At 39.5% G+C, this 17,184-nt stretch overlaps 3 protein-coding genes and 1 pseudogene across 3 annotated transcripts; 1 reads left to right on the plus strand and 3 right to left on the minus strand.

Annotated features, from left to right (window-relative positions):
* The first annotated feature begins 565 nt into the window (after positions 1–565).
* On the plus strand, positions 566–6,652 carry LOC126619554 (peptidyl-prolyl cis-trans isomerase PASTICCINO1-like). Its single transcript, XM_050287961.1, has 21 exons — positions 566–842; positions 933–1,035; positions 1,134–1,218; positions 1,343–1,412; positions 1,639–1,736; positions 1,831–1,953; positions 2,085–2,117; positions 2,313–2,371; positions 2,475–2,559; positions 2,853–3,011; positions 3,164–3,221; positions 3,451–3,599; positions 3,821–3,918; positions 4,082–4,151; positions 4,671–4,730; positions 4,978–5,034; positions 5,430–5,498; positions 5,717–5,794; positions 5,909–6,010; positions 6,093–6,164; positions 6,245–6,652. The coding sequence occupies exons 2-21, from the start codon at positions 959–961 to the stop codon at positions 6,503–6,505; spliced, it is 1,863 nt and encodes a 620-aa protein (XP_050143918.1). The 5' UTR covers positions 566–842; positions 933–958; the 3' UTR covers positions 6,506–6,652.
* A 4,413-nt stretch (positions 6,653–11,065) lies between these two features.
* LOC126618194 (uncharacterized) lies at positions 11,066–12,073 on the minus strand. The gene is made up of 2 exons (XM_050286273.1): positions 11,795–12,073; positions 11,066–11,611 (listed from the first exon to the last, which is right to left on the minus strand). The coding sequence occupies exons 1-2, from the start codon at positions 12,071–12,073 to the stop codon at positions 11,066–11,068; spliced, it is 825 nt and encodes a 274-aa protein (XP_050142230.1).
* A 1,231-nt stretch (positions 12,074–13,304) lies between these two features.
* On the minus strand, positions 13,305–13,913 carry LOC126619853 (copper transporter 2-like; annotated as a pseudogene).
* A 2,113-nt stretch (positions 13,914–16,026) lies between these two features.
* On the minus strand, positions 16,027–16,751 carry LOC126617913 (18.1 kDa class I heat shock protein-like). The gene has a single exon (XM_050285993.1). It carries the CDS (start codon positions 16,725–16,727, stop codon positions 16,257–16,259), a length of 471 nt encoding a protein of 156 aa, XP_050141950.1. The 5' UTR covers positions 16,728–16,751; the 3' UTR covers positions 16,027–16,256.
* Between the last annotated feature and the right edge of the window lie 433 nt (positions 16,752–17,184).

Raw genomic sequence — 17,184 nt, forward strand, 5'->3', positions numbered from 1 at the left:
TCATCTTCAAGCTTGTATTACATTCAACATAAGAAGAAAAATAAAGTGAATCAGTAAAAGTATATGAATTCAATAAAATCAAAATTGAATCAATTAAAAATAATTGTAACGTAATGCTCATCTGATTGAAGATGAATAAATTCTCTTTAGCACAACGTGAAGAGTGTGCTAATAACTTGTTGTGACCTATATTTAGTAGAGAGAGATTGGAGAATAGACTTGAGGAATTGTATGTTAATTCCCCAGTCCTTATGCCTTTATTTATAGTAATAAAGATGAGAGAAACTTGCTCTCCAAGTAACACAAAGTATATTAGAAAATATATTTTAGATTCCAAATGATTCCTGCTTTATCTCGACTTAGGATTTACACAATCACATATGATAAGAACATATGTCACATCAGAAAATGAATTATTGGGTTCCTTAATTAGGTAAACAACATTTTATTTTTCGGTGGATGATTAGGTGAACAACAATTTATCACATGTAACCACATATCACTCTGCCACATGTCGAATATATAACTTAGCTTACAAGCCGCCGGCCTAGGCTGCTCATGTGGCGCCAAACACATTCCGGACTCAATCCTCAGTGCGAGTCACCACCGTATCGTCTCTAGGACCCAGCAACCGCTCGGTAAATGGTAAATCCAGGTACCGGTTACCGCCGGTAAAAATTCGCTCTTCGTCGTCTTCCATTCGAGTAGTTCGATTATTTGTTTAGAAGTGGGACTGGAAAGCTGTAAAAATTATCAACCGAGGCTGCTGAACTGGAAGCTTTGAAAATCACGACTCGTGAGTCAACTCGGTCTGGAATCGTCCTCGATCGTCCGAATTTCGGGTAAGCCGAGTGAAATTACGAAGGTAATTGAGTGTACGGAATCCCCGCTCTTGCTGGTTGAGCTGAGAGGAAGTTTGTTTCTTCATGTAGGGCTAGGGTTTTGACGTTGATCGGCGATGGCTGTTGAAGAAGGTGTCGAGCAGGTAGTCGCGCCGCCGCAGAAGGCGAAGGAGCCTTCCGAAGATGAGAAGCGGTATTTTGTTTTCAATTATTTTGGTTTTTTTTGTGTGGAAATTATCAGTGAAATGCTGTACTTGAATTTGATTGATTTTGTTTGATTTGTGACGATAGGAGGAAGAAGATAGCGGCCGGAGCCTTGATGAAAGCGGTGATGAGGCCCGGTGGAGGCGATTCGACACCTTCAGATGGTTATCAGGTTAGAGCTTGTGTTGCATTTTGATAAGCCATTACTGCAATTGAACTGTGTCAAATTAAGAGTTTTGGTGGATAACGTTACGGAAGGAAATGGCGAAAGCTAAATTGCATTGTGCATTTTGCAGGTTGTATATCATTCCACTGTTAGAACATTGGACGGAGTCATTGTTGAATCGTCCCGATCGGAATATGGAGGCAAGTCCTTATGTTACTAACTAGATTTTAATATGTATAGAGATTAGTGGACTTTCTAAATAACACTTCTTATATGTTTTCCCCCTAAATTAGTTTTTGTGTTGTGGTAATTCTATGATTTTCTAAAGTTGTCGAAACCTAATTTTATTTCACTTTTGAGTAAAATGAATTTCCATGTTAAAATGCTCTGTTATGTTTGTTGAATTGATTAAACTCTTATTAACAGGCAAGGGCACTCCTATACGACATGTTTTGGGAAAGAGCAAGATCATAGTGGGATTACTCGAAGGAATTCCAACAATGCTGAAGGGTGAAGTTGCGATGGTAATATCTTCTTGGTTAAGTAAGCTTTATTTTTGCCTATGAATGTGTGCCTTTGGCTCATATGCTTTAAAGACTGTATTTTTCCTTGTATCAGTTCAAAATGAAACCTCAAGTGCACTATGGTGAGGACGATTGCCCTGTTTCAGCACCCAGCGGCTTCCCCAAGGATGATGAACTTCATTTTGAAATTGAGATGATCGATTTCTTTAAAGCCAAGGCGAGAATTTCAAAACATAAATTTTATGGTTTTGAAGTACAATTGATTATGGTGATCAACTACAGTACTCATCCTCTTCCTGACCTCAAATTGGTTCTGATCTTATTTATTTCATTTTGGCTAATTTTCAGGTCGTTAGTGATGACTTGGGAGTGGTAAAGAAGGTACGGGAAATAATAAATTATTGCACATTCGCTTGACTTAGGAGCATTCTGTTAAACTCAGAAACGCTGTCAGAATATTTATTCAATTATGATTAATAGTGTCAATCACAATAATCTGTGTAGGGACAAATTTTTCTTTACCTTCCTCCAAACTTGAGTCATTTTTCATAGTAGATTGCCCATTAAAATTGGCAGGTAATAACTGAAGGTCAGGGTTGGGAATCGCCAAGGGAACCTTATGAAGTAAAAGCCTGGTAAAGACCAATTTTCCCCTTCCCAATAAGTATTCTATTGCTGTAATGAAATTAAGTATGAATATGTGGAAACTTTCTAAGGGAGGTATATGGTTGTTTTCAGGATTTCAGCAAAGACAGGTGATGGAAAAGTGCTTGTTTCATGTACTCAAGGAGAGCCATTTTTCTTTAATTTTGGAAAGTCAGAGGTTGGTAACTGATTTCTCATTACCTTCTTTGTTTGTGTTGGTTTGTTCGTTTGTTTTGTTTCAGGTGACATCGCTCTTTGCTGTTACTTATATGCTGGATTTAAATCGCATTTTTGGTGCTAATTTTGTTCTTTCATACACTAAAGAATACATTAAGTCTAGAAGTAAAATACATTAAGACTAGAAGTAATCAGGCCACAAAAGTGTTTATGTTGAGTGGGGAAACAGTCAATTTTGATATTACTTTAACGTATTATGTTTTATTCACCGCAATGTCTTTGAATATAAACTAGGTACCTAAGGGTCTTGAGATGGGAATTGGTACAATGACACGGAAAGAGAAGGCAATAATATATGTGACCAAGCAGTACTTAACTCCATCTCCTTTCCTTCCTGTGGTAGAAGGTGTTGAGGAAGTTCATTTTGAAGTGGAGCTTGCCCACTTTATTCAGGTGTGCAAAGTTCATCTTTATCATAACTCAAGTTCCCTCTCCATGTATCTTTGTTTTCTCGTTTTGTAATAATTTGTATAGCAAAGTTGGCAAGGATATGCCTTTATGGGGTACTCAAGTTCTGATCTAGCTTTACGGTTCTGTATTTTCAGGTGCGTGACATGCTTGGTGATGGGCGCCTGATAAAACGTCGTATTCATGATGGAAAAGGTGTGGTTCAAGAATTTTATGTTCCCAGAGAATTTAGGGTTTCTTAGAAACATAGATCGAGGTGTGCTACATGATTTTCCATTTTTTTTTCATGTCAGATTTTCCCAATTGAGTCATTGACTCTGGTCCCTTTCAAATGGTGGTTTTTATGGTCTTTTCACGGATCTTTTATCGGCATATGTTATATGCATGAAGCATAATGTTTCTATTATATTTCTTGAATAATTAGGTGAGTTTCCTATGGATTGCCCTCTTCATGACAGCCTACTACGTGTCCATTATAAGGGTATGCTTCTTAATGAGGAAAAGACAATCTTCTATGATACAAGAGTTGATAACGATGGTCAACCTTTGGAGTTTTGTTCTGGAGAAGGCCTTGTGAGTTGTCCATAAGCTTTAAGAAGAATGTTTGGCTTGAAGTCTTCATTTTTTCAGTTTGTGCAATACGTGTGTGTGTGTGTGTGTGTGTGTGTCTGAGGTCATATTCTAAGGTCAGTCCGATTTGCTTGATGCAACTGGAGCTAGGTGTTTACCTTGTTCTATGTGAATGGTGGTTAATCAGAAATTCAATGCAGTGAAAGGTTTATGTTGTATGATAGGTGCCCGAGGGATTTGAAATGTGTGTTCGTTTGATGCTGCCTGAAGAGAGAGCTCTCGTCACATGCCCTCCTGATTATGCATACGACAAATTTCCTAGGTTATTTTGAGAATATTTGCTTACTATTTGTGGTTTCTATCGTAATTGGTAATAAACAGTATCCTAAAATATAACACCCAGACGCACAAATGGAAGTCTCCTGCCAGTGTTTCTATAGTTTTCCAAGTTCAAGTGTAACACTGCTGTTCTCTCCATATCATAGGCCTGCTAATGTTCCTGAAGGTGCTCATATTCAATGGGAAATTGAACTTCTTGGGTTTGAGATGCCAAAGGTAATCTTATGTTTTCCTTTCTTTGAAGTTTTATTTATTTGTTTGTTTATTTTTCATATAAAAATAAAATAAAATAATTGTTTTTTATATTGTTTGTAATTTGTTTGGGTTAATTGTTGAATATTTCTGGGTGATCATTTTAATTGTTCATGTTAGTGTTAACTTTCTGTGAAGCGTTACTTCAATATGAGATGAAATTTTAACCTTCGAGAATTAGCTTTCAGCTTAAAGTAACTTCAAAGTGGTTGTGTACTTTGTCTTAAGGATTACGTCTAATAGTCCTTGATGGAGGTAAACGTAATTATGCGCACTCTAAATGCTTTATGCGTTGATGTGAGTTACGACTAAACTATTTATACCCATGCTTTTATAAACAATTTATACACATGCTTATATGCTTTTTGTTAGCTGGACATTTATCTGAACTATGTGTTTGAGGTTTTTTCTTCTTCTCTAGGTTCCTACTGTCAAGCTGTATGCTAGCCATGTGATTAAATCTTATTCTCAAACTCATTGCAGGATTGGACTGGTTTAAATTTTCAAAGCATAATGGATGAAGCAGAGAAGATTAGAAACACGGTATGTATTATTAACTTCTAGTGGTTGCGGTATCAAACTATCAACAGCTACTGATGTATTAACACATAATCTCATTGCATCAAAGTTTTGTGTGTGCACATTTTCGTGCTTTCATGCTCATCTTCTGAATATTCAAGTTGTTTCAGTGGTATAAAGTTTGATTTTTATCAATATATAACATTTTAATAGTAGGGTATTTGAACTTTAAATCATGGGAATTGAAACTATGATTCTATATTCATCTCAGGGGAACAGGCTATTCAAAGAAGGAAAATTTGAACTTGCTAAGGCAAAGTATGACAAGGTACTGTGCCCTTCCATGCATGCTTTACCTTTAGATTATGAGTATTTTGTAGGTGTAGGCCTTTCCTATCTTCATGATGAAGCATGTTCTCTTACTGCGGTTGTTTATTAATTAAATTGTATTGCAAGTAAACTGCTGCTTGTTACAAAACCGATTTGTGTTCACTGTTCAGCCACAGCTTATCTTGTGATTTGAGAGTCGTATTTCTGGAACCTAACTGCCGTTCTCAGTTCCATGTTTCAGTATAACTGAGTTTATTTCACTTTTATGAATAGATGATAATACTACATCCTGTGAAATCATAATCTCTACTGTCTGCTCTAAGCCATGAAAAAAATGTGTCCATTGTGACCTTATTGTCATATGATCGTATCTGTTGGATGGCTTCTATACAGGTGCTTCGGGAATTTAATCATGTTAATCCACAAGATGATGAAGAGGGGAAAATATTTGCCAATACAAGGGTAACCACTTGCTTCTTGTATTTCTCCTTTGGGTGTCTTATTCTCTATTTAAATTTTACCTAGATGGGATTAGTGAGCTGTAATTGTTTTATTCTCGAGTCTTGTAATACTGAACATCTTTGCTTCACATTCTCTGAAGTCCAGTTGCACAACCTGTATGTTTGGTAACTATATGTCGAGGACTGATAAATGGTTCTTTTTTTGTTTGGATGTTTAAGAATCTGTTACATCTGAATGTCGCCGCATGCTTCCTGAAGATGGGAGAATGCAGAAAATCCATCGAGACATGCAACAAGGTATATCTTGATACTTACATATTAAAAGATAAGGGGTCTGGATAATTGGTAATGTAGTCTGAAGTTGATTCTTTCACTTTGGGTTGTAATGTGTTCCCCCGATGGAACTTCTAGGTTTTAGAAGCAAACCCTGGACACGTCAAGGCTCTTTACCGTCGAGGTATGGCCTACATGACTCTTGGAGATTTCGAGGAAGCAAAGAGTGACTTCAACAAGGTAATGCTTATAAATAATTCAGTGATATTTTTGATAATTAAATTCTTGTTATTCATTTTCGAATCTCTTCCGATGCTTTTAGATGATTAAACTAGACAAGTCAACTGAAGCTGATGCTACAGCTGCTCTTCAAAAAGTTAAGCAGAAAGAACAGGTGAGTTGATCAGCAACAATTTGGTTATGATTTGAGAGGGGGAGTAAAAATTATTTATGCGATTAGCCATTAATAATCAGGAAGTTGAGAAGAAGGTGCGGAAACAATTCAAGGGGCTATTTGACAAGAAGCCAGGGGAAATTGCAGAGGCTGGAACCGAAGATGGAGATCAGCCTGCAGTTGAGAACCCCAAGAATGATGATAAGGAGGATTCCGACGGAGATAATTCAGACGAATCTCATGAAACTGCAGAGGATGTACCTAGATCGTCCTGGTTGTCTTTTTTGTGGCCTAAACGACTACTTGCAGCTCTTGGGCGGCCAGGATGTACGATTTTGTAATCAACGTCGCAAATAATTAGAGACGGGTTCCAGAGGAAGAGTCAGGTGTATACAATTGTCGACGATAGAGTGAATAGAAGAGTCCAGATACAACGTTAAATCATTCTTCTTTCTATACTAACAAACAGTGGAGATTAGCATCTTTCATGATTTTGTTCTTCTGAAGAGCAAATCGTTGACGATGAACCGATCTTGGTTTTTACAGCATCAAAAGCAATCATCAAGGTACAGACTGAGCTCCAGGAGTGTACCTCACCAATCACGAACGGTTGCTGTTACTGTTAGTATTCTTCAGTTTATACAGTCGTCATGAATCATGATACACCAAGTTGCCAAAAGTTGGTTCAACTATTACTTCATTTGAACATAAATTTATGCAATACAAATATTAGTCCAATTGAACCACAAGCTGACTAGCTAACGCAACCCAACAAGCTCAAATGAAATCTTAGGCCAAAAAAGCAACCACAACAAGAAGCAGCGCACTCATAACATTATACAAACCCACCAAAAAAAAAAAAAAGATAGAAGCGAACCCAAGCATTGACCAACAACAAGAAGATAAATCAAATTTTCGGTTCGGGTTAGTCGGGGAGGTGGGCATGATCGCGAACCTTAACGATGAAGAAACCTACGCCATGGCTGCCCCAGGGCGGCCATGAGGATTCCGATATTGAATGACATGACAGAGATCATGATCAGGTAAGCCAAACCATTTCGAAAAGTGTGGACGCTGGTCTGGCCGAGGAGGGATAGGTAGGGTTTGGTGCTTGGTCGGTGTTTGGGCAAAACGGACAATATATCGACGGTGACAGCGAGGAGGTAGATGAAGAAGAGAGCCAAGACATACATGTTGAGGTGGTTGTTGGGCCAGTCGTGGAAGAGGATGATGACATCTTTGCCCATGTGAGGCTGCTGCTCATCACCATGGCACCATAAGTTGTGTTCGTCCGGTCGCCCTTGGGCGGAGGAGCCATATTTGGTGTGAAGTTTCAGATTTTCATTAACTTTCGGGGTAAACTTTACAAGCCTTTATACACCAAGAGGTCTACAGAATATAGGGGTTCCTATAGCAGCTATATAATACAATTAAATACAAAGTACATTTAAATGATAACAACTCATCTTGACTGCCCTAACAGCTCATCCTAACTGCCCTTGTCTACACTCCCCCGCAAACTTGACGCCGGAGAGGAGACAAGTTTGGAACACAAGGACTGAAAACGCGTCTTCGATAGGCCTTTCGTAAAAAGATCAGCCAGTTGCGAAATGGAAGGAAGAAAGTGAACACGATGAGTTCCGGAAGCAACACGTTCCCGAACGAAATGATAATCCAAAGCAATGTGTTTCGTGCGAGCATGAAAGACCGGATTAGTAGCCATATATGTGGCACTCAGATTGTCACAATGCATCAGTATTGGCTCAAAGACTGGTACACGAAGCTCACGCAAAAGACCTACTATCCAAATAGAATCAGCACATGCAAAGGCAAGAGCCCGATACTCCGCTTCGGCACTGGATCGAGAGACCGTCCGTTGTTTCTTAGCACACCAAGAAATCAGATTGTCACCAAGGAAAATACAAAAGCTAGTGGTAGAACGACGTGTGTCAGGGCACCCTGCTTAATCCGCATCAGAATAAGCAATGAGACGAAATGGTTGTGAAGATGAAGTTAAGCGAAGGCCCATACCCAAGCTGCCCTTAAGATAACGCAATATTCGCTTAACCGCTTCCATGTGAGCAGTAGTAGGATGACCCATAAACTGAGAAACATTTTGTACAGCAAAGGAAATGTCTGGCCGAGTTAACGTAAGATACTGCAAGGAACCCACAAGCTGCCTATAAAGAGATGGATCCGAGAGGGGAGCACCGGTGTGTGCAAAAAGTTGAGTCTTGGCTGCTATAGGGGTGGAACAAGGTTTACATTCTAATAAGTCACCACGTTGTAATAATTCCAAGGTATATTTGTTCTGAGACAAGTGAATACCATTGGATAAATAGGATACCTCAATGCCAAGGAAGTAGTGCAGCTTGCCGAGATCCTTTAGTTCAAACTCAGTGCTCAAAGTTTGGATTAAGGATTGAATAAAGGGAGAGGAATTACCAGTCAAAATGATGTCATCCACGTATAGAAGAAAAACAAGGACAGTGGAGCCATGATGATATGTAAACATCGAACTATCTGCTCGACTTTGAACAAAGCCGACCTACATGAGAAAGGTGTTTAGGCGTTGAAACCAAGCTCGCGGAGCTTGTTTAAGACCGTAGATGGCTTTCCGAAGCTTACAAACATAATTGGGACGACTTGGATCAACAAATCCAGGTGGTTGGGCCATATAAACCTCTTCCATAAGTGAACCATAGAGAAATGCGTTCTTCACGTCAAGTTGATGTATCGGCCAACCAAAGGACACGGCTAGGCTGAGCACGGTTCGAATCGTGGTAGGCTTCACAACGGGACTAAAGGTCTCTGTGTAATCAACCCCAGGTTGTTGATGGAAACCTTTGGCAACAAGACGCGCCTTGTAACGCTCTATCGACCCATCAGAATGACGTTTTATTTTGAACACCCATTTACATCCGACAATGTTAGCATAAGGAACAGGAGGAATTAAAGTCCATGTACCTTGTTTGAGCAACGCATTGAACTCATCCAGCATGGCCTTGCGCCACTGAGGAGACCATGAGGCCTGTGTAAAACAAGTAGGCTCCGCATCGGATTCAACAAGGGCAGTCATTGCAGAGGGAATAGGATGACGACTAGCAAAGTAGGCCTTGGTTTTGGGTTTGAAAATGCCAGACTTGGACCGTGTGTGAGGTCCTGAGGAAGGAGCATGAGCCACGCCACTAGCTGGCAACTGAGATGTATGTGGATATGATTGGTGCAGCTAAGTTGCAGCAGGAATTGACGTAGGAAGAGGGGCAGAGGTGTGGACAGCAACTAGTTCCATATTTTGAGGCATAGTCACGGGTGGTGCAGGTAGTAGTGGTTCCACGCCACCAGCTGGCAAGGGAGATGTATGTGGATGAGAAGGCATGGTCATGGGTGGTGTATGCATATTTTGTTGCTGAATTGCAACAGGAAAAGACGCTGCCAGATTTTGAGGCAAAGTCACGGGTTGCATTAAGGGCAACATGGGTGACAAGGCATGGTGGGGTTGAGGTGGGGCAGGTATGGGGACAATGGGAACAAATACCAAGTCTGATTGTTGCACGGAAGACGATGCCATAGAAGAGTGGAATGGAAAATCATCTTCATTGAACGTAACATGGCGGGACAGGTAGACACGTCCAGTTGGGGGATGGAAGCAACAATAGCCTTTATATTTGTCACTGTAGCCAAGAAAAACACATGACAAGGATTTGGGTTGTAGTTTGTTAGTTGCATAATCACCAAGATATGGGAAACAAGCACACCCAAACGGGCGCAAAAACATATAATCAGGAGCTCGGCCAAATAAAATTTGAAACGGAGAAGCCCACTTGAGAACAGGAGTGGGTAGCCGATTAATTATATAAACAGCGGTGCAAAGTGCCTCAGCCCAAAATTTATGCGGAAGACTGGCAGCAAGTAACATGGTGCGTCCCATTTCTGAGATATGACGGTGCTTCCGTTCTGCAAGTCCATTTTGCTGCGGGGTATGTGGACAAGAAAATCTATGGTGAATCTCTTTATGCGCACACAATTGACGAAAGGACAAATTATCATATTCTTTACCCCCCATCACTTTGGAGTATTTTAACCATTGTAGAAAACTGATTAAAAATGAAAGTAATAAAATTGTTAAAGTGATTAAAGACCTCAGACTTCTTACGCATGGGATAAATCCATGTGTATCGTGTGTAATCATCCGTAAACAAGACATAGTAACGAAAACCCGACACCGACACAATAGGAGACATCCAAACATCAGAATGTATTAATTCAAAAGAGGTCATAGCAAAGTGTTCGGAAGACGTAAATGCTAGGCGATGGGATTTAGCCAACGCACAGTAATTACAAAAATCTTTAGTGGAGATAGGAAAAGATGAGCCTAGTACATCACTAGATGCTAACACACTAAGAACTTGACGGGAGGGATGTCTAAGACGACGATGCCAGAGTGAGGGTGACGTAAAAATGGAAGCAAAAACATGTTTGGCAGTAGACCCATTGCTAGAAGCAAGACCAAGCTTAATGGGATAAAGACCATCCTCACATGGGCCCTGAAAAAGAACAACACCCGTCTTTAAGTCACGTACGACAAAACCCCATGGAAAGAATGTTAGACTAACAAGATTATCATGTGTAAACTTAGCAACCGACAATAAATTTTTCCGAATTGCTGGAACATGCAAAACTTGGGATAACCGAAAAATGAACGACCCGAACTTAAAGGAAATATTACCAGTGTGCGCAATAGGGAGGGTCTCACCATTACCCACAACAACCTTGTCATTAAAACCATACCCCGTAGCCGAAGTAATGGAACGAGAGTCACTTGTCATATGGTGAGTAGCACCAGTGTCCGGATACCATGTAGGATCAGAAGGGGAAGCAGTGTGCATGCCAGCGAAAGCTCAAGAGATGTCATCATCAGAACGAGGCGCTCGAGGACACAACGCAGCTATATGACCAAATTGATTGCATGACCAACATTGAGGGCCACGAGTAGCAGGACCGGGTCCAAGTATGCCAGGGCGTTGATGTGTAGCACACTGACCATAGCGACCAGCACCACCATGCATAGTAGAACGACCACCACCATAAGTACGAGGAAGTCGATTGTTACTTGAAGTGCCATGAGGGCGGGAGGACAGATTACCACGTCCCTGAGAGAGATTACTACCAGAATTACGTGCGGAGTAGAAAGCGGAGGGAGCCAAAATAGCTTGAGACATAGCATGTTTGGATTCATAAACCAGAAGACGAGCACGTAAATCGTTGAATGACGGTAGATGAGGGAAGTTGGTCAGCGCCAAGACAAGAATCTCATATTCAGGCCCCAAGCCATTTAGTACATAAGTCACCAAATCATCATTCTGAACAGGTTGGCCAATAGAAGCCAATTGATCTGCCAAGTGTTTGGCAAGACCCAGATAGTCCGAAATTGTTTTAGTACCTTTCTGAAGAGACAGCAACTGAAAGCGAGTATGGGTAGAGTTGGCAAGGGATTGTTGAGAAAAATTTTGACGAAGATGCTCCCAAATCTCACGAGAAGTAGACAACCCGATGGTCAAAGAAAGAACAGGCTATGTAAGCGTAGCACGCAACATGCTGACAAGTGTTTGATCAGTCTGGTACCACACCAGGTAGTCGGGGTTGGGAATGCTAGTAGTTACAGGAGGCACCACTGTGGAGGAGGCTGAATCCGCAGAGGCATTTGGTGAAGTGGCATGAGTGGTGGTGGTGAGAAAGGAAGGAGGGCACGGGTGTGTTCCATCTACAAAACGCCAAAAGTTTTGGCCAATCAAGAATGGCTTAACTTGACTTTCCCAAGGTAAGTAATTAGACTCAGAAAGTTTGACAGAAACTAGTGTAGAAATATTTGGGATGGGAGATGAAGGAGAGGAAGTTGCGGAAGCCATGGAAAAAAAAAAAAGGATCAGAGGCTCAATACCATGTGAAGTTTCAGATTTTCATTAACTTTCGGGGTAAACTTTACAAGCCTTTATACACCAAGAGGTCTACAGAATATAGGGGTTCCTATAGCAGCTATATAATACAATTAAATACAAAGTACATTTAAATGATAACAACTCATCTTGACTGCCCTAACAGCTCATCCTAACTGCCCTTGTCTACATTTGGCATGTCGTCCATTTCTCAATGGAGGAGCTGGAAAGCAGGTTTGAGAGGCGAGTGGGCTTCTGATTGCTCAAATTCTTTTGGTTGTGTTACACTTATTTTTACTTTTCACACACCTCTCTCAATTTTCAACTGTCGGAGATAGATGTGAGTTAGGTCAGTTAGAACATGTCTTTGTCTTTGTGCATTTGAGTTCAAACCTCATTCATCAACAGTTTAGAACATCAATTTTTCAAAACCGTAAAAATATATTCTTTATTACATGCCGTTCATATTCACAACCCGACAATATAACCTTATATTTGGGTAGAGAGCGAGCATTATTGGTCCATTAAATTTATATTGGAGAAGGAAATAAGAAGATTGATTTGTGCTTAGAAAGTGGAGTGAATGTACAAAGAAAATGAGAGATATAATAAATGGTGAAGGAACTAATAAGGAATTGACCCACCAAACAATACAGGACCAGGGGAATCTAATAACTTAACAATACAGCTTGTCGATAACACTATTCTGCCGCCTAGTGCAGTGCAGCAGTGCTAGTGCTGTGTTTTTGTAAACTTTTAATAAACAATATAACATTGTTCTGATTTTATAGTTAATTAGTTTTGAATCACGGATTAGGGTATGGATAAATTCAAGGATCTGGGCATGAATTTCTAGCTAGGTTCCATGAACAAAGAACTGTAGATGCACTTGTCTCGGTTCTAGTGGTCAGTTCACAATATATAGATCATTATCGCATCATCGTGAGTCAAAGCTTGACCTGTTCTAACCAAGTAGAGACAACTACGACGATTAGATCTTTAAATAGTACCTGTCAATTTTTTTTCTCTGTGAAAACATTTTCATGATTGATCGTTTGGAGGAGAAGATGTTGTACAGTATAGACTTACGTGAAAACTTATAGATCCTTGCAATACATGACAGATCCTCCTTTACTGTTTGCTTAATTAGCCTTACAAATGATGAATCAAAGCTCTATTTTCGGATAAATGGACGACTTGGAAGTACACAAAACTATTTTCTTGAATATTAAAGGTAATATTGTTTCATTGACAAAAGGTAAAACTATATCTGATCATCAAGTAGGTATAAACAAAATCAAATTTCCACTAGGGTGGGGAAGCAGCTGGTTTGGCAACAGCAAGAGTTATGGCCTTGACTATAAAGTACCCGAAGGTGTGGCCTGCCACGGCTACTATGAAGATTCTGGCGTTGAATGACATGACTGCGAGCATGACCAAGTACCCCATCCCAATTCGAACAGCGTAAACGGAGGCCTGAGCGAGACCCGCCACAATTGGGTTCATGCTAGGTTTGACATTAGGCCAGGCAGACAAAGTTTCCATAGCAAAGGCTAGCACAAACAACAAAAGTAAAGCCAATATGTACATGGCAGTGCTTTCATTAGCCAGCCTTTGAATAAGATTGTAGCCTCCTTGCCCCAGTGGAAGCTCATCTGCATGTTCATGTTCATCATATGCTCCATCCTTTCCTTGCTTGCGATTTGGGCATTGCAAGGTTTTCTGGTAGGTTTTGGTGTTATATAGATTACAGACAAGACAGGTGTTGAAAACAATGTTGTTGGGACTTAATTTGGAGGTGATTACAATGGCTGAGGGACAACAACTGGCCGCTCTAGATTATATTTATTTTTCAACAAAGGGGATGCTACTAATCTTCTTGTCCGAATCTTCTTGTTCCATGTTGCTTGATTGTCAAAACTGTCTATTTTATAATTCACCCTTTAAGGATCAAGTTTGCCAAAAATTGACCAAATTAGTTACCAATGAATTAATGTTGTGAAAATTTCAATGTTTAAATGAATAACATTGTTCGTCTATTTATTGGATAACTCACAGATTACTAAAAGATTTATAATTTGATTTATTTTTTATCGAGTTATCTTTAAGGAGTAACTTAAAAATAGATAATTAAATTATTATATTACATTGAAGAATGAAAAGGAGATCCAAAAAGTGGATGTACTAAACTTTCGTTAAGTTATTAACATCAAAATAAGTAGCATTGAGTTTGTCATAATGAAGCAAAACCGAAAAAGACATCGAACACAAAGAAAGCAAAGCCTTGTGGTCTCGACACATGTATTAGCAAAAAAACCTGTATTCAGATTCAACATTGGAGCAGGAGACGGTTGGCTGCTTCTAAGAACTTTGGTGAGCAAGTAATGTTCATGCATGGCAAATTTGATTCTCCAAATTTGCTTTACATTGAGACTCAATTAACTTTTACAAAACTAGTTGTCCTACGAGTGTACATGATTCAAAACTGCGACGAGGTGCGCTTCGACAGGATCCATAATTTTTCATACATGCGCAGCTGTGCTATTAGTATAGTATGGTATGATCTGTTTCCAAGCAATTTCGTGGCACGAAAGCTGCCATACCAAAACTAATATTAAAGCTTTCTAAGCCTTTTAAAAGGTATGCAATTATAGAATATAAACATATCGGCATGTTTCATGATTTGGCACCAAGTCCTTAGTCACATGCACTACTAGTACTCTCAGCCATCATGAGGTCTTTTCTTGTAGCCGGTATTCATATAGGTTTTTCCTTGATTCATTCTTTCATAAATTGCTGAAATGGAAAAAAAAAATTCATTAAAATTCAAGATCTATTAAACCAAGTAATTCAAAATGCATTAATGAGTTTTTGACTCCCGAATATCGAAAATAAAACTTACATACAGTTTTGTTGAAATAAAAAACTTGCATACAACTACCTTGGGGTTTCAATAGAAGAACAGCTACAGTTATAATAAATTTTTTTTTGGTAAGTATTAAGAAATTTGTATTTATAAGACCTCATGCCCACGTTGAGATTCCTTAATTAAGAGAGAATTGATTGGACACAATGTAATCGTACGTGCCCATTGCGTTATTGATCATGATTTTGTTAAGAATAATTTTAGCCCTCGATCTGTGCCAAACTCTCATATTAGGAGACTATTAAGATTTCGTTTAATTTAGAAATTTTTTATTGTGCACTCTAAGCATGCAATCTTAATTTATAGCTTGCAAGATTCAGGATTGATAAAGACATGTACAAGCAGTGAGTTACCAAAAAGTGCTCTTCAACATGCACGTCTTCTTTACATAAACTGGGTTCCCTCCCTCAAAATTTTATCTCGTTGGCCTTTTACAAAATCAAAAGAATTGATTAGAATAGATGCTAATCCTTTCAAAATTATCATTGAGAATTGTTGTAGGTGTACGAAGTAATGATATTAGGACACGTATCAGTGGCATGTCCATAGCCATATAATATTTGGTTCTTAATAATTCCATTAACTCTATGAATCCTGTAAACTTATGCTTTTCATTGATCTGTACAACGATGAACGATACAACTCCTTTTAAATGGGATAGATGCTACTTGTACTCTACGAGAAATTTTTCAAGTGTGCTGAGAACATGGCTCGGTACACTAAGTGTAATAATACAATTAGTTAGAAATTTGAATTTTTTTCAACTAATTATATTATTACACTTGATGTACCAGACCGTATTCCCGTCATACTGAAAAGTCTTTCCTACTTTACAAACAGATGACAGCAGATAGGTTTGCACAAGTATTTGGATAAAACTAACTACATGAACTCTTATCAACAAACGATATATTAATTTTTACTCAGTGATCAAATACAAAATTTTTGTGAAAAAAAGTAGGATATTCATTAAACATTGGATCAAACACGTACAGGAGGATTAGGTGCACAGAGGGGAACTAATTAAAATTAAGTTAGAAAAGAGCACTCTCACACATTAATTTTGTGGCTAGGACTAATTAAATTATTGTTTCATTACATGGAACCAAAGCTACATTGGTGTCATGCACCTTATTTGTTTAGGTAAGACACACACAAGTGAAGGGCAAGCAGCCGGCCACCCCCAGCTTCCCGGACTAATTAAAGTTACAATATACATACAGCATAATTCTAGTGCATTCTGGTATGAGGATGGTACTTAACCACATTCTCCTTAGGAACCGTGACAGTGAGCATTCCATTTTCCACGAACACCTTCATCTTCTCGGCCTTGGCATTCTCAGGCAACCTCAAACGCCTAATGAACTTGCCACTGCTCCTCTCGATACGGTGCCAACCGTCGTGATTTTCTTCTCTCTCCACCTTTTTCTCGCCCCTAATACTAAGAACCCTACCTTCCTCCACATCCACCTTCACTTCTTCCCTCTTGAACCCCGGAAGATGTGCCTTGAGTACTAAGTGCCCATCTGAGGTCTCCTTCCAGTCGGTTATTGAGGTCACGAAGGAGGTTGCTTCACTTGGGAAAGCATGGTGTGGGATGATCATTGGGCCTCCATAGTGAAATTCCTCAAATGGGTCCCAAACATTGTGGCAGAAAGGATCGTAGTGACCAACAAAGATGTTACTAGGAATGAGTGACATGATATTCCATCCAATTTTGAGGAAGCTATTGAGAGTGAAGACAAGGAGAGGTGGTGCAATGCCATGGGTGATGAGATGAATTCTCTCTTGAAGAACAAGACCTGGGAGTTAGCTAAATTGCCTAAGGGCAAGAAAGCTATCGGTTGCAAATGGGTGTATGCCAAGAAGGAAGATGTTGATGAGAAAAGCAATGTGAGATTCAAAGCAAGATTAGTTGCTAAAGGGTATGCACAAAAGGAGGGCATTGACTACAATGAAATCTTTTCTCTGGTTGTGAAGCACTCCTCAATTCGCATTATGTTAGCTCTTGTTGCACAGTATGATCTTGAGCTTGTGCAACTTGATGTGAAGACGACTTTCCTACATGGTGATTTGAATGAAGAGATTTATATGTGTCAACCGGATGGGTATATAGTGAAAGGGAAGGAGAACTTGTTTTGCAAATTGAAGAAATCAC

Source organism: Malus sylvestris, chromosome 4 (genome assembly GCF_916048215.2).
Source record: "Malus sylvestris chromosome 4, drMalSylv7.2, whole genome shotgun sequence".
NCBI classification, from domain to species: domain Eukaryota; kingdom Viridiplantae; phylum Streptophyta; class Magnoliopsida; order Rosales; family Rosaceae; genus Malus; species Malus sylvestris.